At 42.9% G+C, this 22,447-nt stretch overlaps 1 protein-coding gene across 1 annotated transcript in view; it reads right to left on the minus strand.

The window, feature by feature from the left end:
• The window catches only part of ccdc88c (coiled-coil domain containing 88C), an 82,260-nt gene that overhangs the window by 18,665 nt on the left and 41,148 nt on the right, over positions 1-22,447 (minus strand). The window contains exons 6-21 of the mRNA XM_021574068.2: positions 20,372-20,455; positions 19,725-19,865; positions 19,384-19,580; positions 19,081-19,162; positions 18,584-18,742; positions 15,413-15,559; positions 13,828-13,972; positions 11,093-11,274; positions 9,362-9,499; positions 8,965-9,249; positions 8,252-8,797; positions 7,939-8,178; positions 3,655-3,782; positions 1,790-1,931; positions 1,396-1,593; positions 1,008-1,169 (exon numbers count right to left, since the gene is read on the minus strand). Coding sequence (XP_021429743.2) covers positions 1,008-1,169; positions 1,396-1,593; positions 1,790-1,931; positions 3,655-3,782; positions 7,939-8,178; positions 8,252-8,797; positions 8,965-9,249; positions 9,362-9,499; positions 11,093-11,274; positions 13,828-13,972; positions 15,413-15,559; positions 18,584-18,742; positions 19,081-19,162; positions 19,384-19,580; positions 19,725-19,865; positions 20,372-20,455 — 2,976 coding nt within the window. The remainder of the gene's footprint in view (positions 1-1,007; positions 1,170-1,395; positions 1,594-1,789; positions 1,932-3,654; positions 3,783-7,938; positions 8,179-8,251; positions 8,798-8,964; positions 9,250-9,361; positions 9,500-11,092; positions 11,275-13,827; positions 13,973-15,412; positions 15,560-18,583; positions 18,743-19,080; positions 19,163-19,383; positions 19,581-19,724; positions 19,866-20,371; positions 20,456-22,447) is intronic.

A 22,447-nucleotide genomic window follows, 5' to 3' on the forward strand; every position in this document is an offset into this window, starting at 1 on the left:
ATTATTATTTGACCATGCTGGTCATTTATGAACATTTTAACATCTTGGCCATGTTCTGTTATAATCTCCACCCGGCACAGCCAGAGTACTGGCCACCCCTCATAGCCTGGTTCCTCTAGGTTTCTTCCTTGGTTCTGACCTTTCTAGGCAGTTCTTCCTAGCCACCGTGCTTCTACACCTGCATTGCTTGCTGTTTGGGGTTTTAGACTGGGTTTCTATACAGCACTTTAAGATATCAGCTGATGTAAGAAGGGCTATATAAATACATTTTATTTGTTATTCTAAATATAATGTCTCGGACAATTTGGAACAGTGTAAACACTAAAATTATAATACCAGAGAGGCTGTTCTAATGAAAAAAGTGTAACGCCTTTACAGCAAAGATTAAAAACAGCTGAATTTGGCTTGGTGCTCGAGGAATCAGTAGGCTATTAAACACACACTCAAACAGGCAACTGAAGTATCTTATTTCTGTAGATATATTGATGACTTATAAAGTCAGGCACATTTAACAGTTAAACTATTAATTAGATCTATAATCAAGTTTGGATTTCCCCTTTCCTGACTTTTCTTAGACAATGAGGCAAGGGGTGTTTTCGCATCTCCTCATTCTGCTGCTGCATTGTTCTCAACTGGTTAACTTTGCTATTATGCACATAGCAACATGGTCTAGGTGGGGGGGGCATAGGGTGTGGCTATATATGCTATGCTATATATATTGAAAAATACATGTTTAAAAAATTTGGACCGATCGATTGGACGAAAGAACAGAGGACTGTCGGTTAACCAAGATCTTTTTTAGTCAGGGACAGCCCTACTAGGAATGCAAACAAGGGGGTGAGTAACTAAAAAGGAAACAAGGGGGTGAGGAACAACTGCCAGACCGACACACAACCAAGCTCACACACACACAGAGAGACAGAGAGACAGAGAGACAGAGAGACAGAGAAGCACAGTAGCTGTGCGAACATGGTGGAGCAGAGCCCCTGTAGTATGTATTGTCGTACCTGTAGCTTGGCTGTCTGTGTGTGCAGGGCCGTGTTGTGCTCTTGCAGTACAGCAGACTGCCTCTGTACGGCCACAGTCTGGGCATTCAGCTGACTGTTCTGGGTGTCCAGCTGTCTCAGCTGCTCCTTCAGAAGGTGCTTCTCTGTCTGCAGGGTTGCATTCTGAAGGGAAAGGCATCCAGGTAAGATTAAACATGCACAATATACCATTTGTATAACAATTTGCCTGATGCTTGTATTGGCCAGTATGTTGTGACCGTTACTGTAGTAGTTGTTTTGCTACATATGTTCTAAGCATTCACAGCAAGGGTTGAGAGATCTACAGGAAGAAGTCCTTGTCAATGGTCAACTAAACATTCAACCCTTTTAAAATTCCATCCCCACTCACATTCTTCTCTATGTCGATGAGGCGGTCCTTTAGTTTGAGGAGCTCCGCGGTGGCCTCTCTAGTCTCCGTCTCCCACTTCTCCTTCTGGCCAGGCCTGCCCTGGCCCTGACCTACAGCCTGCAGTGTGGAGCTCTGGGTCTGGGAGTGGGCCTCCTCTTCCTCCTGCCTCTGTCGCAGAGCCTCTAGAGTCTTCTTCACCTAATCACCGCAACACAAGAGGGCAACAGTGTGAGTAAAAAGGATTGTAAGTGAATAAGTTACATAAGAGAGTAGAAATAAGAGTGAAAGTGTTTGTGTGAGAAAGATTGAGTATGTGCAAGAGTATGATTAGTAGACTGTGTGTGTACACACGTCTGTGTGTGTGAGTGAATGAGAGAGGCATATAGGTACGTACGGTGCTGAGTTCAGTGCGTAGCTGCTGGTTGAGACTACTAGACTCCTCCAGTCGGGACTCCAGCCCCTGAATCTTCTCCTCGCGGATCTCCAGAGTCTTCTTCAGTGTTGACTCGATCTTACTCTCCAAGATCTTGAACTTACTGAGGGGGCAAAGAGACAGGCAAACAGTATGTCTAAATGTCATGAAGGCCAATAGAAAGTCCCAGACGAATGAATTCATTGTGATTCAAATGTATCAGCAACGTGGGGCTTTTATTTAAGTCCGATGATGAGCAAACAATGGAAATTCCTGTAGAACGATGTGCATTTACTTATCTATGTTTGAGGCTGAATGTACTATTTATTGTACCTTATTTATAATACCAAGAGGGAGACCGCATGTGTGGCAGATATCAAGCCTTCACTTAGGACAGACTAGAGTAATACTACGGGAGATCAAGTTTGAGACAGAGGTTTGCTTGCTGAGGTCATCTGAAATGTTTTACAACCATATGACTGTCATCTGTACTAAGGAGTCACTGTATTAGCTTTGCACTAAGACAACTATGACGGAAACATATGAAAAACCCTAGCCACAAGCAGTTGAACCTAATAGTTAAATAAAAATAAATTTAAGAGTGCAGAGCACACGAGATTACTAAGTGCTGTAGAAATGTAACTCGGGGTGGTGAATTTATTTGACATGAACTGATTAGTGGCAGCTTGGGTTTCATTGAGCACAAATAGCTGGAGAAGGAATGTCTTTGTTTTTAATCCAATCTCCCTGGGTGACACCCAGCTGGGTCTCTAAGTCTTACCTTGAGAGGTGCCTCTTACCACATCCTCAGAGACTGACGAAAAACCCCTCAAGAAGAGGCCCTCCCCTTTCAGGCAATACACGTTTTTCCAAAGTGTCTTATTTCATATATTTTCCCTTCAGAAAGGCTGGAGTTCAGGAGTGTACAGTTCAGCTATTCCCACAGCGCTGTCCTGCTGCTTGCCTCACCGGACCTGGGGTTCAAATAGTATTCGTTTTTTCTTTCAAATACTTTTTTTTTTTTTGTTGTCTGATACAATTGAACCAATGGAATTGTCCCAAAACCTCACTCATCTGGCAACCCAGGCAGGCAGGCTCAAATGCGCAAAATATTTGAAGGAAATATTTGAAAATATTTGAACCCAGGTAAGGTGCTGTCACTGTACATTACCTCACCCAGCAGGACTAGATTCTAGAAAGCCTTCGCTCTCCAGGGAAAATTCCAAGGAGAATTTTACTGTTGCAAGACAGAGGAAAGGAAATGATCTTTCCCCTGTAATTTTCCCATACAGTCTTTTGAAATTGGTTGTAATAGAACATTGCACACCTGCTGCTGGAGATCACTCAAACACATACACGTTTGAGTGAAACACGTGTTCATGCCACCAACTGCACCAAACAATTTGAAAAAAAAGAGCCTAAACAAAATGTCACATTAAATCTGTAGAGAAAGAGATTAAACGCTTTCAACACAGGTTTGAACAGAAACCAGGACTCACCCACTATACCTGGCACAGGAGGTAGGGCAGAATCCATTAAAGCAAATAACTTGTTAAACATGAAAAGCCCCTTTACAACTCAAAACCAACATGTCCCCTGTACCTCATCCAAAGTGGACATTGGGCACACATTTTCACAAGCACTTCAGCACACACAAATGCTATAAATACCCGTTACAAAATATTAGTACACTCCCTTTTTTTATACAAAAAATGGCTGCAGTATTATGAGGGTAAGGTATTGAGTCTGAGACATGCGTCTGAGACACCGGTAGTGTGATGGCATGCTGGTACAGTGTAGATGTAGTTAGTGTAATGCATGCTGGTAGACAGTGAAAAGCCTCTTACTTGTCTTCACAGCTGTGCTCCTCCTGCAGTAGTTTCTCTCTGTTCAGGCCGATCTTCTCCAGCTCATGGCTCAGTGTCTCCAACTCGTTCCATTGCTGCTGCACCTTTAGCTTCTCATTCACCAGGTCCTGGACAGAACACACACAATATAACGCTGATTCTACGGAGCTGTCCACCAAACAATTTTAGAGAGGCAGTTGTAGCAGAAATGCAGATCTAGAAACAGACTTGAAACACGCTGCACATTCAGTATACGGATAGGCTACTGTAACCCTTACTGCAGTTTTAGAGGTGCATTGACATAAACAGAGTATGCACAGAATACTAATCTCATGGTGTGATCCATAATTTATATATAAAAAACGAAATCTTTATCCATTCATCGGCACCCTGCATTTCTTTTTCTACTTGAACTCTATGTGCTGTATGGTACATCTACACCGAACAAAAATATGAAACGCAACATTTAACAATTTCAAAGATTTTACTGAGTTACAGTTCATATAAGAAATTCAGTTAATTGAAATGAATTCATTAGGCTTTAATCTATGGATTTCACATGGCTTGGAATACAGATATGCATCGGTTGGTCACTAATACCTTACAAGAAAAGGTAGGGCCGTGGATCAGAAAGCCAGTCAGTATCTGGTGTGACCACCATTTGCCTCATGTGAGGCCGGTTGGACGTACTGCCACATTTTCTAAAACGACATTGGATGCGGCTTATAGTAGAGAAATTAACATTCAATTATCTGGAAACACCTTTGGTGGACATTCTTGCAGTCAGCAATTTAACGCTCCCTCATCACTTCAGACATCTGTGGCATTGTGTTGTGTGAAGACTGCACATTTTAGAGTGGCCTTTTATTGCCCTGAGTAGGTGTACCTCTAATGATTATGCTGTTTAATCAGCTTCTTAATTTGCCACATGTCAGGTGGATGGATTATCTTGACAAAGGAAAAATTATCACTAACAGGGATGTAAACAAATTTGTGAACAGGATTTGAGAGAAATAAGCATTTTGTGCAGATTGACCATTTCTGTTCAGGCTGATCTTCTCCAGCTCATGGCTCAGTGTCTCCTGTTATTTCAGCTCATGAAACATGGGACCAAAACTTTACATGTTGCGTTTAGATTTGTGTTCAGTATACAGTAGACCCATTGACTTTTTCCACGTTTCTTACGTTACAACCTTATTCTAAAATTGATTATATAATTTTTTTCCCCTATCATCAATTTACACACAGTACCCCATAATGATAAAGCAAAAACTGGTTTAGACATTTGATAATTTATAAAATAAAAAAACTGAAATATTTACATAAGTATTCAGACCCTTTACTCTGTACTTTGCTGAAGCACCTTTGGCAGTGATTACAGTCTCGAGTCTTCTTGGGTATGACGCTACAAGCTTGGCACACTTGTATTTGGGGATTTTCTCACATTCTTCTCTGCAGATCCTCTCAAGCTCTGTCACATTGGATGGGGAGCTGCACAGCTATTAATTTTCTCCAGAGATGTTCGATCTGGTTCCAGTCGGGGCTCTGGCTGGGCTACTCAAGGACATTCAGAGATATGTCCCAAAGCCACTCCTGCATTGTCTTGGATGTGTTTTTAGGGTTGTTGTACTGTTGGAAGGTGAACCTTCACCCCAGTCAGGTCCTGAACACTCGGGAGCAGGTTTTCATCAAGGATTTCTATGTACAGTGCCTTGCGAAAGTATTCGGCCCCCTTGAACTTTGCGACCTTTTGCCACATTTCAGGCTTCAAACATAAAGATATAAAACTGTATTTTTTTGTGAAGAATCAACAACAAGTGGGACACAATCATGAAGTGGAACGACATTTATTCGATATTTCAAACTTTTTTAACAAATCAAAAACTGAAAAATTGGGCGTGCAAAATTATTCAGCCCCCTTAAGTTAATACTTTGTAGCGCCACCTTTTGCTGCGATTACAGCTGTAAGTCGCTTGGGGTATGTCTATCAGTTTTGCACATCGAGAGACTGACATTTTTTCCCATTCCTCCTTGCAAAACAGCTCGAGCTCAGTGAGGTTGGATGGAGAGCATTTGTGAACAGCAGTTTTCAGTTCTTTCCACAGACTCTCGATTGGATTCAGGTCTGGACTTTGACTTGGCCATTCTAACACCTGGATATGTTTATTTTTGAACCATTCCATTGTAGATTTTGCTTTATGTTTTGGATCATTGTCTTGTTGGAAGACAAATCTCCGTCCCAATCTCAGGTCTTTTGCAGACTCCATCAGGTTTTCTTCCAGAATGGTCCTGTATTTGGCTCCATCCATCTTCCCATGAATTTTAACCATCTTCCCTGTCCCTGCTGAAGAAAAGCAGGCCAAAACCATGATGCTGCCACCACCATGTTTGACAGTGGGGATGGTGTGTTGCTTTTACGCCAAACATAACGTTTTGCATTGTTGCCAAAAAGTTCAATTTTGGTTTCATCTGACCAGAGCACCTTCTTCCACATGTTTGGTGTGTCTCCCAGGTGGCTTGTGGCAAACTTTAAACGACACTTTTTATGGATATCTTTAAGAAATGGCTTTCTTCTTGCCACTCTTCCATAAAGGCCAGATTTGTGCAATATACGACTGATTGTTGTCCTATGGACAGAGTCTCCCACCTCAGCTGTAGATCTCTGCAGTTCATCCAGAGTGATCATGGGCCTCTTGGCTGCATCTCTGATCAGTCTTCTCCTTGTATGAGCTGAAAGTTTAGAGGGACGGCCAGGTCTTGGTAGATTTGCAGTGGTCTGATACTCCTTCCATTTCAATATTATCGCTTGCACAGTGCTCCTTGGGATGTTTAAAGCTTGGGAAATCTTTTTGTATCCAAATCCGGCTTTAAACTTCTTCACAACAGTATCTCGGACCTGCCTGGTGTGTTCCTTGTTCTTCATGATGCTCTCTGCGCTTTTAACGGACCTCTGAGACTATCACAGTGCAGGTGCATTTATACGGAGACTTGATTACACACAGGTGGATTGTATTTATCATCAGTCATTTAGGTCAACATTGGATCATTCAGAGATCCTCACTGAACTTCTGGAGAGAGTTTGCTGCACTGAAAGTAAAGGGGCTGAATAATTTTGCACGCCCAATTTTTCAGTTTTTGATTTGTTAAAAAAGTTTGAAATATCCAATAAATGTTGTTCCACTTCATGATTGTGTCCCACTTGTTGTTGATTCTTCACAAAAAAATACAGTTTTATATCTTTATGTTTGAAGCAAAAGGTCGCAACAGGTTGTTTGTGGCAAAAGGTCGCAAAGTTCAAGGGGGCCGAATACTTTCGCAAGGCACTGTACATTGCACCGTTGATCTTTGCCTCGATCCTGACTAGTCTCCCAGTCCCTGCAGCCGAAAAACATCCCCACAGCATGATAATGCCACCACTATACTTCACCGTAGGGATGGTGCCAGGATTCCTCCAGACGTGACGCTTGGCATTCAGGCTGAGGGTCTTTAGGTGCCTTTTGGCAAACTCCAAGCGGGCTGTTATATGCCTTTTATTGAGGAGTGGCTTCAGTCTAGCCACTCTACCATAAAGGCCTGATTGGTGGAGTGCTACAGAGATGGTTGTCTTTCTGGAAGGTTCTCCTATCTACACAGAGGAACTCTGGAGCTCTGTCAGAGTGACCATCGGGTTCCTGGTCACCTCCCTGACCAAGGCCCTTCTCCCACGATTGCGCCGTTTGGCCAGCTCTAGGAAGAGTCTTGGTGGTCCCAAACTTCTTCCATTTAAGAATGATGAGGCCACTGTGTTCTTGGGGACATTCAATGCTGCAGAATCTTTTTGGTACCCTTCCTAGATCTGTGATTCGACACAATCCTGTCTCGGAGCTCTACGGACAATTCCTTCGACCTCATAGCATGGTTTTTGCTCTGGCACTGTCAACTGTGAGACCTTACATAGACAGGTGTGTGCCTTTCCAAATCATGTCCAATGAATTCACCACAGGTGGCCTTCAATCAAGTTGTAGTAACATCAAGGATGATCAATGGAAACAGTATCTGTTTTTTATTTTTAATACATTTGCAAAGATTTCTAAAATATGTTTTCGCTTTGTCATTATGGGGTATTTCCAGATTGCTGAAAAAAACTGTTTAATCAATTTTATAATAAGGCTGTAACGTAACAGAATGTGGAAAAAGTCAAGGGGTCTGAATATTTTCTGAAGGCACTGTATATACTGCATAGTACACGTACTTCTCTACAATCTACTGTAGCCTATATTATCCTCAGACCTTCCCCATACATACCTCTCGGAGTGTGGCCAGGGTCCTCTTGTCAATCGTGGCCTGTTTCTGCAGCTCCTTGTTCTCCCTCTCTAGCTCTTTGACCTTCCCAGTCGCCTCCTTTAACCTCTCCAGCTCTTTCTCCTTGGTGATGCCCTCCTTCTCCAGGGAGGCCAGCCTCAGAGCACTCTCCTCCAGAACCCTCTCCTTCACCTCCAGCTGCTGCCACAGCCTCCGTGCCTCCTTCTCCAGCTGCTTACTCTCCTGCAATTTAATTTAATTGAAATCAGGAGTACTTAAGACAAACAACTACAGTTTACACATAACACAGACATACCTTCTCTGACTGGCCCAGTTCTTGCTCCAGCCCCCTCTTCTCCTTCTCCACTGCCTCCAGGCGTTTTGCCACCAGGCACACCTCCTCCAGCTCCCTTCTTAGCCCCCCTGTCTCGGCCTCGGCCTGCCTTAGCTCCCTTTCCAGCCCCTGGATCTTTGTGGAGCTGTTGTCCAGGCTCTGCTGGAGCCTCTGGTTCTCCTGACCCAGGCTGCTGATGCTTATCTCCAGCCTCTCTGCCCTTTTCCCCTGGGACCTCAGCTCCTCCACAGACCGGGCCAGCTCCTCCCTGTCCCGCTCTAGCTCCTCATTCTCTTGCTGGAGCTGGGCCAGGCGCACTGCGGCTGGCCGAAGAGATTCCACAGTGCGGCGGAGCTCCAGGTTCTCCTGGTCCAGGAGGCTGTGGTCCTTCTCCAGAGTAGTCAGGCGCAGGCTGGTGTTCTGGGCCATGTCCGCCTGCTTCTTCAGCCTCCGGTTGTCCTGCTCCAGGCTGGCGTTGTCTCTCTCCAGGGCCTCGGCCCGGTCACACGTAATCATCAGCGACGCCACCTATGTTTACAGTTACAGTAGTCATGTTGAAATCATTGTGATATGTGATTGTTTTACCTAAGTTGAATACACTGATTGTTTTACTTGCAGTGATTGTGGATCGCATTCTTCAAAGACCTCTGCAGATTTGGCAAAAGAAGTGTGAGCGCAAGAATGACCTCCCTCACCTCCCTCTGAAGCTGCTCTTTGCTCCTCCCAAGATGTGCAGTCTCCCTCTCCAGCTCCTCACAGCGCTCCCCCCTCTCCCTCAGTGTCTCCAGCTCCTTAGTCGACTGCTTGCCCTGGGCCTCTAGCCGGGCCAGCTTGGACCCTGTGTCCGTGATGGTCTGGTGGAGGACGCGGTTCTCCGTCTCCACCTCCCTGACCCGAGCCTCACTGTTGGCTTGGGCACGCTGACGCAGGGAGCTCACCGCCTGGCTCAGGTGCTCCTTCTCCTGCGCCAGCTCAGAGATCTGGAGAACACACAAAGACAGTCAGGTGGGACAACAGTGACATAAGCGGGACCAGATGACATACACAATCAGTGGTGCATTTAGCATGCGCAAGGTTAGAAGTAGTGTGTACCTGTCTGTCCTTGTCTTCCTGCAGTGTCTCCAGAGCCTTATTCAGTTTCTGCTTGTCTTTGAGTAGATCTTCCCCAAGACCCTCCATGTCCTGGGTTGTCTGCTTCTCCTGGTCCAGCAGGGTCTGCAGATGCTCCAGCTAGGGAAGGAATGGATGATGGATGACAATCATGATTGAAAGCACAAACAAATTCATCAAGCCAGAGCAGAGAGGTCATAGCAATGAGGTCAAAGCAATTGTCTGTAGAGATCCGAGACAGGATTGTTTCGAGGCACAGATCTGGGGAAGGGTACCAACATCTATCTATTGAAGATGCCCAAGAACACAGTCAACTCCATTCTTAAATGGAAGAAGTTTGGAACCACCAAGGCTCTTCCTAGAGCTGGCCGCCCGGCCAAAATGAGCTATCGTGGGAGAAGGGCCTTGGTCTGAGACGTGACCAAGAACCCAATGGTCACTGACAGAGCTCCAGAGTTGTCTGTGGAGATGGAAGAACCTTCCAGAAGGACAACCATCTCTTCAGCACCTCACAAATCAGGCCTTAATGGTAGTAAAAGGCACATGACAGCCCGCTTGGAGTTTGCCAAATGGCACCTAAAGGACACTCGGACCATGAGAAACAAGATTCTCTGGTCTGATGAAACCAAGATTAAACTCTTTGGCCCGAATGCCAAGTGTCACACATCTGGAGGAAACCTGGCACCATCCCTATGGTGAAGCATGGTGGTGGTAGCATCATGTTTTGGGGATGTTTTTCAGCGGCAGGGACTGGGAGATCAGTCAGGACTGAGGGAAAGATGAACAGAGAAAAGTACAGAGAAATCCTTGAAGAAAACATGCTCCAGAGTGCTCAGGACCTCAGACTGTGGCGAATGTTCACCTTCCAACAGGACAATGACCCTAAGCACACAGCGAAGACAACGCAGGAGTGGCTTCGGGACAAGTCTCAATGTCCTTGAGTGGCCCAGCCAGAGCCTGGACTTGAACCCTTGAATCTAACATCTACGGAGAGACCTGGAAATAGCTGTGCAGCAACAATCCCCATCCAACCTGACAGAGATTGAGAGGATCTGCAGAGAAGAAAGGGAGAAACTCGCCAAATACAGGTGTTCTAAGCTTGTAGCGTCATACCCAAGAAGACTCGAGGCTGTAATATCTGCCAAATAAGCTTCAACAAAGTACTGAGTAAAAGGATCTGAATACTTGTGTAATTGTGATATTTCACTTTGTTATTATGTGGGGTAGTGGGTGTAGACTGATGAGGGGGGAAAAAAACAATTGAATCCATTTTAGAAAATAAGTCTAACGTGACAGGGACAACACATGGAAAAAGTCAAGGGGTCCGAATACTTTCCCGAATGCACTGTACATTAAAAACATCCACACCGGTGCTGGGCCAATGCCAAATAAGATAAATATTGCATTAATCCGGTACATGCTGCTCTGCTCCCACCCGCATGCTTTAACTGCACCACAAAACATACTGCAATGCATACTGCAGACCAACTTTATAGGACATGTGGGACCAGCATATAGTATCCCACAACATAGAGACTGTCAATCTATAAAAGAATGTGGGACCCGCATACAGTACCTTCTGCATGCTTTTTTTCTGTATTCAAGGTGTGTGGCCCCCATCCCTGTGCATCAGAGTGGCTGAACGTGCATGTACGCAAGTCTGTCTCTAGTATGTGTGTGTCTTTGCGCAATCAGTGTGTGTCTGTACAGTACCTTCTTGCAGAGGCCCTGGTTCTCACTCTCCAGCTCCAAGGTATGTAGCTGGCCCTCCTCTAGACTTAGGGAAGCCTCTCTGAGCTCCTGTATGGTGGTCTGCAGAACCTGGTTCTCTTTCTCCAGCTTCAGCAGACGGCTCGACGTAGACTCATTCAGCTCACACACAAACGACTTGCGCGCTGCACAGGGGGGGGGGGCTTGATTAATCCAATGCATTTGTGTACTGTACAGTATGACATTGGGATCAGAAGTATGTATATTTATTTAGAATAGTGTGTGGAAGTGATTGAGAGAGCAGCTTTGGTTGCTTGCATAATGGATATTTTTCGTTTTGACTGAATCGGTGTGGAAAGTTTGAGTCAGCCACATTTATAGCACACTGTAGATTTCTATATTGTAAGTATTGTGTGTAGATTTACATAATACATACAGTCGTGCTCAAATTTGTTGGTACCCTCACAGCTCATTGAAATAATGCTTCATTCCTCCTGAAAGAAGTGATCAAATTAAAAGCTATTTTTTATACTTGCATGCCTTAGGTATGTCATAGAATAAAGCAAAGAAGCTGTGAAAATATTATTTATTGCATATTCTACAAAGATATTCTAAAATGTCATGGACACATTTGTTGGTACCCCCTAGAAAAGACAATAAATCATTGGATTATAGTGATATTTCAACCTAATTTGTATCACACGTCTCCAATCTTGTAATCAGTCATTCAGCCTATTTAAATAGAGTAAAGTAATCCCTGAGCTGTTTGGGATCATTGTGTGCACCACACTGAACATGGAGAAAGCATAGGAGAGATTTGTCTGAGGAGATCAGAAAGACAATAATAGACAAGCATGGTAATGGTAAAGGCTACAAGACCATCTCCTAGCAGCTTGATGTTGCTGTGACAACAGTTGCAAATATTATTAAGAAGTTTAAGGTCCATGGAACTGTAGCCAACCTCCCTGGGTGCGGCCGCAAGAGGAAAATCGACCCCAGATTGAACAGAAGGAGAGTGCAAATGGTTGAAAAAGAACCAAGGATAACTCCCAAAGAGATACAAGCTGAACTCCAAGGTGAAGGTACGTCAGTTTCTGATCGCACCATCTGTCGCGTTTTGAGCGAAAGCGGGCTCCATGGAAGAAGACCCAAGAGGACTCCACTTTTGAAAGAAAAACATAAAAGCCATTAAGGAATTTGCTAAACTGCACATTGACAAGCCACAATCCTTCTGGGAGTATGCCTTTCGGACAAATGAGTCAAAACTGGAGCTTTTTGGCAAGTCACATCAGCTCTCTGTTCACAGATGAAAAAAATGAAGCTTTTTAAGAAAAGAACACCATACCGACAGTGAAACATGGAGGAGGCTCAGTTCTGTTTTGGGGCTGCTTTGCTGTGCCTGACACAGGGTGCCTTGAATCTGTGTAGGGCAAAATAAAATCAAGACTATCAAGGCATTCTGGAGCGAAATGTTCTGCCCAGTGTCAGAAAGCTCAGTCTCAGGTCATGGGTCCTCCAACAGGATAATGACCCAAAACACACAGCTAAAAGCACCCAAGAACGGATAAGAACAAAACATAGGACAATTCTGAAGTGGCCTTCTATGAGTCCTGGTCTGAATCCTATCGAACATCTATGGAAAGAGATGAAACTTACAGTCTGGAGAAGGCACCCATCAAACCTGAGACAGCTGGAGCAGTTCTCTCAGGAAGTGTGGGCCAAGCTACCTGTTAACAGGTGCAGAAGTCTCATTGAGAACTACAGAAAACATTTGATTGCCTCTAAAGGTTGTGCAACAAAATATTAGGTTACGGGTCCCATAATTTTTGTCCATGCCATTTTCATTTGTTTTCTTATTCACAATATTATGTTGAATAAAAATCTAAAGCAAAGACTCATTTCTATTAAATATGGAATAAACAATGGTGGAGGCCAATTGCTTGTCAGTTTCAAGTTATTTCAGAGAAAAGTGTGCATTCTTCGTTTTTTGTGGAGGGGAACCAACAAATATGAGCACATCTGTATGTGTTGACAGTTAGAGGACCAGGCACAGTGATACATGTGGGGCCGAGGGAAACAGCTGAGCCAGCTGCTGAGTTACTATATTACCTTTCTGACAATACAGAGTTAAATATTAACTTCAACACAGAGGCCAAAATATAACCCCTCACACACACACCACTGCAAAGACATGTCGTGTAAATCTACAGTGATGTTCAACCTCTCTAATAAAAAAACTGAAATTATGATACTATTCAATTGCCTAATTCAAGTATCAACAGCATAGTGCTTGAACTTAATTTTTATTTTAGGTTGCGCCACAAGTTCTGTCAGGATTCACTGAGAATCTTTGATTTTCAGCATTTTTCAACCAAAATCTCCATCAGCAACTAATCAAAGATGATTTATACACGTTGGCTGTCAGCAGAATAATATATGTGCCATTTAGCAGACCCTACAGTGACTACATGCGTGCAGACATGTTACGTATGGGTGGCCCCGGAAAACAAACCTATGAACTGAACAGTACAGGCCCACTACTCAAAGTGATGTAGCTGGGGAAAAACCTACACATGTTTAGTGTGAGTGAGTGAGTGAGTGAGTAAAGTGAGTGAAGTGAGTGAAGTGAGTGAAGTGAGTGAAGTGAGTGAAGTGAGTGAAGTGAGTGAAGTGAGTGAAGTGAGTGAAGTGAGTGAAGTGAGTGAAGTGAGAGAGAGAATATGCATGTGCGCCTTTACTGTCGCTGTTGTCATTGTTCTTAGCCAGCTGCTCCAGCTCCCAGCCAAGGTGGGTAGACTCGTTCATGCTCTGTTTCTGAGAGATCTCCAGCAGCATGTTCTCCTCTATCAACTCCTCCAGGCGCTTCTTATCTGTGACCCGGTCCTGAGAGGGACAGCAGGGTGAGTCAGACACACACCAACATATACACAGTTAACAGAGCATTCGGAAATTATTCAGACCCCTTGATTTTTTCCACATTTTGTTACGTTACAGCCTTATTCTAAAACGGATTCAATTAATTTGTTCCCCTCGTCAATCTACACACAATACCCCATAATAACAAAGCTAAAACAGGTTTAGAAATTGTATCACATTTATTTGCTATGAGACTCAAAATGTAGCTCAGGTGCATGCATCCTTATTTCATTGATCATTATTGAGATGTTTCCACAACTTGATTATAGTCCACCTGTGGTAAATTTAATTGATTGGACATGATTTGGAAAGGCACACACTTGTCTATATAAAGGTCCCACAGTTGACATTGCATGTAAGAGCAAAAACCAAGCAATGAGGTCAAAGGAATGTCTGTAGAGCTCCGAGGCAGGATAGTGTCGAGGCACAGATCTGGGGAAGAGTACCAAAAAATGTCTGCAGCATTGAATGTCCCCAAGAACATATTGGCCTCCATCATTCTTAAATGGAAGAAGTTTGGAACCACCAAGACTATTCCTAGAGCTGGCCGTCCAGCCAAACGGAGCAATCGTGGGAGAAGGGCCTTGGTCGGGGAGGTGACCAACAACCATATGGTCACTCAGAGAGCTCCAGAGTTCCTCTGTGGAGATGGAAGAACCTTCCAGAAGGACAACTGTCTCTGCAGCACTCCACCAATCAGGCCTTTATTGTAGAGTGGCCAGACGAAAGCTTATCCTCTATAAAATGCACATGACAGCCCGCTTGGAGTTTGCCAAAAGGCACCTAAAGGACACTTCAGCCAATGAGAAACAAGATTCTCTGGTCTGATGAAACCAAGACTGATATCTTTGGCCTGAATGCCAAGCATCATGTCTGGAGGAAACCTGATGCTTGATGAAAACCTGCTCCAGAGATCTCAAGACCTCAGACTGGGGCGAAGGTTCACCTTCCAACAGGACAATAACCTTAAGCACACAGCCAAGACAATGCAGGAGAGGCTTGGGACAAGTCTCTGAATATCCTTGAGTGGCCCAGCCAGAGCCTGGACTTGAACTGGAGAGACCTGAAAACAGCTGTGCAACGACACTTCCCATCCAACCTGACAGAGCTTGAGAGGATCTGCAGAAAAAAAATGGGAGAAACTCCAAATATATTTGCAGAAATTTCTAAAAACCTGTTTTTGCTTTGTCATTATTGGGCAATGTGTGTAGATTGATGAGGGAATTTTTAAAAAAAAAAATTAGAGAAAAAGGCTAACATAAAATGTGGAAAAAGTTAAGGGGTCTGAATACTTTCCGGATGCACTGTATACACAAACACTGCATTGACATAACATACACTGACATATAGCACACACAGATGGACAGGCAAACAGACAGATGGACCAATCCCTACTGCATTTCTTACCATCTCCATGTCATGGAGTTTGGAGCGCAGCTGCAGGTTCTCCTTCTCCAACTCATGTAGTTTGTCACAGCGCCCCCTGGCTGCCCCCAGCTGCTCTTCCAGCATGGCTTTGGTATCAATCAGAGTCACGTTGTCCTCTCTCAGCTCCTGGAAATACACACACACAGAAGAAACACAGACAAACTGTCAGATGGAAACAAAGTAGGGTTAACCCCATTTAGTCGACTGGTCGATAAGCTGTTGGTTGACCAAGATTTTTTTAGTTGAGCATCGCAAATATCTACATTTAAAGTTTTTTTCCTTAATGGCACACGAGACACCTGTCTGATTCACGGCCATCTCAGTGGACTAATCCACTGAGGTCGCGGTGATGCCACGGTCCAAGAAAAAGGGGTGTGTGGCTAAGATGCAAAAGGCACTTACAGTATCTCTCCAGAATGTGCTCTCTTCTGCGAATTCATGGTTTCATAACTTAATTGTGTGAATTGTTTGCCCTTTGATTGTTAGTGTCTATCAATTCCCCATTACTTATATCACCATGGACATGTTTGCAATGCTCACAACGCATGCTACACCTGTGAGAAACAAGTTTTGGTTTATTTCATCCCATTTACGAGTTTTGCCAATTTATTAATCGTCTCGTTTGGAGCCCTCCTGTCAACCAACGTTGAGTAAGGACTCACAGCTGATTATGCATAGAATTAGGCATATAAAGCATTTTTTTCTTCACCTCAAACAGCAAGTAAACAAAGTATTTTTATTATCCAATGAGAATGAGTTCCTCGAACTATTTGAAACATTTTCCAGCTCTCTCCCTATCGATAACCACTCGGCATGAATGGGAAAGATGTAATGCTCAGATCCAGTGAAAACATAAAAACACCCAATTACTTCTTATTCCTTGCACAAATAGCCTACAGCTGTCTGTCCTGAGCTCACTTGCGCAGGAAACTGAGGGCCCAGGATATTTGATACAATGTTGGATGTTTGCTAGCGTGAGCGTCGGGCCGGACACAGTCGATAGTTGATACAAGTTCATTGCAGACAGGCCATGATAGTCAATGTGATTTATATACATTTTTATCGGGATATTTTCTACCTGCTTTTAGATTTGTATAATTTAAATTTTGATATAATTCATATTAAACACATGACAATGATTGAGACTATTATAAATTAAATGAAACCGTTACACAAAAATGTGTATACGAAAATCATAACTGGCAAGCAGATCGGTAGAAATGGTAAGAGTAAATTGGTACTCCAAATTGAAAAGGTTGCCGACCACTAACGTACCCTATTACCAGTAACATTAATGAAGATTATTGATAAAAACATCCTAAAGATTGATTCTATCCTTCGTTTGACATGTTTCTACGAACTGTAATATTACTTTTTGTCTGAACTTTCGCCTGGCCTTGCCCGCGCCTCGTGAGTTTGGATTGTGTACGCGAACAAAAAGGAGGTATTTGGACATAAATTATGGACTTTATCGAACAAAACAAACATTTATTGTGGAACTGGGATTCCTGGGAGTGCATTCTGATGAAGATCATCAAAGGTAAGTGAATATTTATAATGCTATTTCTTACTTCTGTTGACTCCACAACATCGCGGATATCTGTATGCTTGTTTTGTTGTTGTCTGAGCACTGTACTCAGATTATTGCATGCAGTGCTTTTTCCATGAAGTTATTTTGAAATCTGACACAGCGGTTGCATTAAGGAGAAGTGGATCTAAAATTCCATGCATAACAGTTGTATCTTTTATCAATGTTTATTATGAGTATTTCTGTAAATTGATGTGGCTCTCTGCAAAATCACAGGATGTTTTGGAACTACTGAACATAATACGCCAATGTAAACTAAGATTTTTGGATATAAATATGAACTTTATCGAACAAAACATACATGTATTGTGTAACATGAAGCCCTTTGAGTGTCATCTGATGAAGATCAAAGGTTAGTGATTCATTTTAATCTCCATTTCTGCTTTTTGTGGCTGTGTTTTTCTGTGACAAGGTACTGACCTAACAATCATTTGGTGTGCTTTCGTCGTAAAGCCTTTTTGAAATCGGACACTGTGGCTGGATTTACAACAAGTGTATCTTTAAAATGGTGTAAAATACTTTGTATGTTTGAGGAATTTTAATTATGGAATTTCTGTCGGTTTTAATTTGGCGCCCTGCAATTTCACTGGCTGTTGTTGAGGTGGGACGCTACCGTCCCACATATCCCAGAGAGGTTAATGGCAGAATTTGCGAAGGCCAGCAGCAGTGGGAGGAAGAGAGTCAGGAACAGTTTTTTTTCTTCTTCCAGGTAGGCCATCTTTATCTCTGGCTCCCTCAAGTCATTTGTGTGTCTTAATGATTTAATAAAACAGCATGCTTAAAGCATCAAACAAGTTCAGTAGATATAGTTGATTTTATTAAAAACACATAGGGTTGTCTATTTATGGAAAATACATGTTTACAATTTTTGACCAATTGATTGGTCGATGGAGATTTTAGGGACAGCCCTAAAACAGAGGGACATATAGAGCGTGTTGAAGGGGATTGGCCTGAGACGCTGTGCAGGTTTAATAATCATGATCACATTATGAGTAGTTATTTGGGAATCAAGGTGATTTGTAATTCCGTTCAGTCGGACTGCAATGTAGCGATGTAGCCATAGATTTTTTTAATCTCAGTAAGGAGACAGTGAAATATAAATGAGGCATAGATGGAGACAATAGGAAATATAGTGATTCAAAGGCCTGCCACTAACAGCTGTGGAGCTCCCTTCCTGGACAAACTCAATTCTGCTGATCAGGAGGTGCCATTGTTCCCCTGTGACAGAGACAGCAGGGGTTCTAGTCAATGAAGTGGAACTGATTTGACCCAGAGACATGAAAGACGTGCTGCTAAGGAGTATGGGTCTTAATTTGCACAACCAATATTAATTCGTCTTGACAGATGAGATAGGCTATACATGCGGATGCGTGTTGATAATGAGAAAAATAAATGCTGTCCCTACCTCACTTTCACACAAAGGTGCATGAACAGTGGAGCAAACAAAAGTATTTTCCTTTTACATGTGTTGTTAATGTACAGTATTGTATTTTATTCTAGCTTTCATGAAATTGATGTTGGTGAGTTTAAATAAATTAAATTCAATGCTCAGTGTCTCTCACCTCGACTCGTGTCTTGTAAAAGTGGACGTCGTGTAGCCTCTCCTTGCAGCGTGACAGCTCTGTGTCCAGTCTGTCCACCTTGGCTGCCTTCTCCCTCAGAGCATCCACCTCATCCCTGTAGGCACGCACCGACCGTGCCTCCGCCAGCACCTGCATGTTCTGCACAGGGCATAAAAGCACACTATGGATCTGGTCTGGAGGTTATAATTGCAGAAATTGTATACTGCCTCTGTTTGGTTGTTGCAAAGTAAAGGCACATGAATTATACAACAAACTAGATGTACTGGAGGTTACGGCAAAATAACAGATCTTTCCATTTCAGAATTTCCTAGTCTCATATGAATATCCAAAAATTGTAATGGCTTTGAGAATGTGACATCAGCTAAAATGTTCACCACTGTGAAACTTCTGAAGATGGAATTTCAAAGCTTTTCTAACATGTCATTTGTGGTCAAGATTTGGAGGAAATCTTTCTAAATTAAAGAGGAAATTCACACCTCTTGCTTGAGTTTCTGCATCTCCAGGTCCAGCCTCTCCACCTCATGTTTGGTATCCATCAGATGCTCAGTCTTCTCCTCCCTGGGAGAGAGACAGCACACATTAGGTTGGCAAATACATTTATTCAGACATATATACATTTTTGTAATCGTGTTAAGTGTAGTTTATTTAGGGTCAATATATTTTCTGAGGGCTTGCAGTGTTTCTGAAGTTAACATCTTAGGGAATTATTTTTCTTATTAAAATGTACTAAATGCTAAAATGTTACCCCCGACTCTAACCTCTCCCCTATTCTGACTCACAGTTCCTGCCGTGAGCGTCTCAGTTTGGCTTTAGTGTCGGCCAGCTCCACAGCCAGGTGCTGGCGGTCCTCTTTGGACAGCAGTGAGACGGGTCCGTCCAGGCCCAACACATTCCTCTCAGGACAGGGGTAACCCATGTGATTGGAGGGCTGCTGGGACTGGAGGTAGTCCTTCTCCTGGGTCAGCTCCACGATCACCTGGAGGATGGTGGAGAAGAATTCTGTCAGTCTATTGACTGTGTATAGAAAGGGCACAAATCAAGTCTGAATGACAGTACATTTATTGTGGGTAATACAGTTGATTTGCACGCGTTTCAGACTTGTTCCGTCTTAGATGCCAACCTCTGCACATTCATCTCGTTCATCTATGAGTTTGCGGAGGTGCAGGGCCATGTTACGGGACAGGGGGTTGAGCTCCTCAGGGGGCATGTCTGGCAGCTCCAGCCACTGCATGTCCAACACATTCTCCTGGTTATGGGTCACCTGAAGGGGTAGACAGACAATATAACCATGTCAACAGGAATGCCATAAGTTCTACATTGAAACCCAATACATGTGTAGTAACAGTGCCCCTCCCTTGTATTTCTGTGTCTGTGAAGCAAAAAATAACAATATTGTCAAAATAAATATATTACTGTAGGCCTGGGAATAAGACTTTAATGTGTCTATGTGAAGATGCAAAGTACATGTGATAAAATATTCTCAATACACAAATTGACAGACACGCATGAACATGATCACCTAAATGTCAATGGAAATGCCATACTGTTAAAGTGTAGGCCTAGGAGTAAAACCTGAATATGTCTTTACATCATTAGATTTATTTGACAGGGACAGTGCACATCAATCAAGGTTTCTGTAAATGTGCCAGATTTAGCCAGATGCGTACCTGAAGATAACATGAGAAAAAGAATTCGCTACAAAAAAAGGAAGGGCTGATGCGCATGAACATGTGTGCCTGCTTTGACGTGAACATCTGCACTACTCACCTCTTGAATGTGGGAGACGATGGCTGCCTGCTTCTCGATGTCGAGCAGTTTGATTTTCTCAATGATCTCTTCTTTCCTCTCACACTGCAGAGGAAGTAACAATGGCAGGCATTTCTATTAGATACCTATAGGTCGCGACTATAAACTAAATCAGGTTTTCACATTCTCTATTGAACACAAAGGACTGGGTGTTTGAATGGTCATAAATATGAATAAGCCATTTGAAAAGAATGTTCTAAATCTTATAGAAATACGGTTAAGGGTAATGTGGAGGACTTGAGGAAGCACAGACTTGAGTAATTACCATTCAAATGGGAGAAAACAATTAAGAGATATAGATAATGCATCAACTTTGAAAATGTATTACATCTATGCATTTTTTTGGGGGTATCGGAAAAATAACTGAGGAAAAGTCAACAACTATTCAACACTTCATCTCTATCCTGCTTTTTCCCCAGGAACAAGAAAAACCAGGGCAGTGTAACAAAGAGAGAAAAAAAAGAGGGGGAGAGGCCAGGTGATTGGAGGGAATGAAAACAATAGTGTACAGAGCTGAAGCTACAGAGATCCAGCCAAGGGAATGGAACAGTACAGCCTCTGGTATAGGCACAGGTGGGTCCCCCTGCACTATTTAACCCTTTATCTCTATGAGCCTCTTACATGCTCTGTTATACTGGTGCTACATAGGACATGTTGACTTCAAAAAGAGAAATTAATCTCAAAACTTTGGAGGGACATTTTGAATTGATTCCTAAAATGCTGATAAGATAACAGGCCGTTGCTGTTGCACTAATGTTTAATGTTATCTGTTTCAGTTAATACAGGGATGCGTTCTAACTTGTAAAGTTATGCCAATGCAGCTTTACTTCCTGGTGTGATCAGGTGCAAGGTGGGGCGCCAGGTAGACTAGCAGTTAGAGCGCTGGGCCAACCGAAATGTAGCTAGTTCAAATACCTGAGTCAACAACGTGAAAAGAAATATAGGCACTTAACCCTAATTTGCCTGATGGGGCACCATACTACTATGGCTGACCCTATAAAACAGCACATTTCACATCCGGTATATGTGACAAAACGTATACATTTATACACATTCAGTACCAGTCAAAAGTTTGGACACCTGCTCATTCCAGGGTTTCTTTATTTTTACTATTTTCAACATTGTAGAATAATAGTGAAGACATCAGAACTATGAAATAACACATGGAATCATGTAGTAACCAAAAAAAAGTGTTCAGCAAATCAAAATGTATTTAACATTTTTCAAAGTAGCCACCCTTTGCACACTCTTGGCATTCTCTCAACCAGCTTCATGGGGTAGTTGCCTGGAATGCATTTCAATTAACAGGTGTGCAGTGTTAAAAGTTAAATTGTGGATTTTCTTTCTTAATGCGTTTGAGACAATGAGTTGTGTTGTGACAAGATAGAGGTAGTATACAGAAGATAGCTCTATTTGGTAAAAGACCAAGTCCATATTATGGCAAGAACAGCTCAAAAAAAGCAAAGAAAAACAACAGTCCATCATTACTTTAAGACATTAAGGTGAGTCAATCTGGAACATTTCAAGAACTTTGACAGTTTCTTCAAGTGCATTTGCAAAAATCATCAAGCGCTATTATGAAACTGGCTCTCATGAGGACCACCACAGGAAAGAAAGATCCAGAGTTACCTCTGCTGCAGAGGATAATTTCAATAGAGTTACCAGCCTCAGAAATTGTAGCCCAAATAAATGCATCAGAGTTCAAGTAAAAGACACAATTCAACATCAACTGTTCAGATGAGACTGCGTGATTCAGGCCTTCATGGTCGAATTGCTGCAAAGAAAACACTAAAAAGGACACCAATAAGAAGAAGAGACTTGCCTGGGGCAAGAAACACGAGCCAAGAAACACATTAGACTGGTGGAAATATGTCCTTTGGTCTGAAGCATGGAGGAAGTGGTGTAATGGTTCTTTGCTGTTGACACTGATTTATTTAGAATTCAAGGCACACTTAACCAGCATAGCTACCACAGCATTCTGCAGATATACGCCATCCCATCTGGTTTGCGCTTAGTGGGACTATAATTTATTTTTCA

The sequence above is a fragment of the Oncorhynchus mykiss genome, chromosome 19, assembly GCF_013265735.2.
Source record: "Oncorhynchus mykiss isolate Arlee chromosome 19, USDA_OmykA_1.1, whole genome shotgun sequence".
Classification (NCBI taxonomy): Eukaryota; Metazoa; Chordata; class Actinopteri; order Salmoniformes; family Salmonidae; genus Oncorhynchus; species Oncorhynchus mykiss.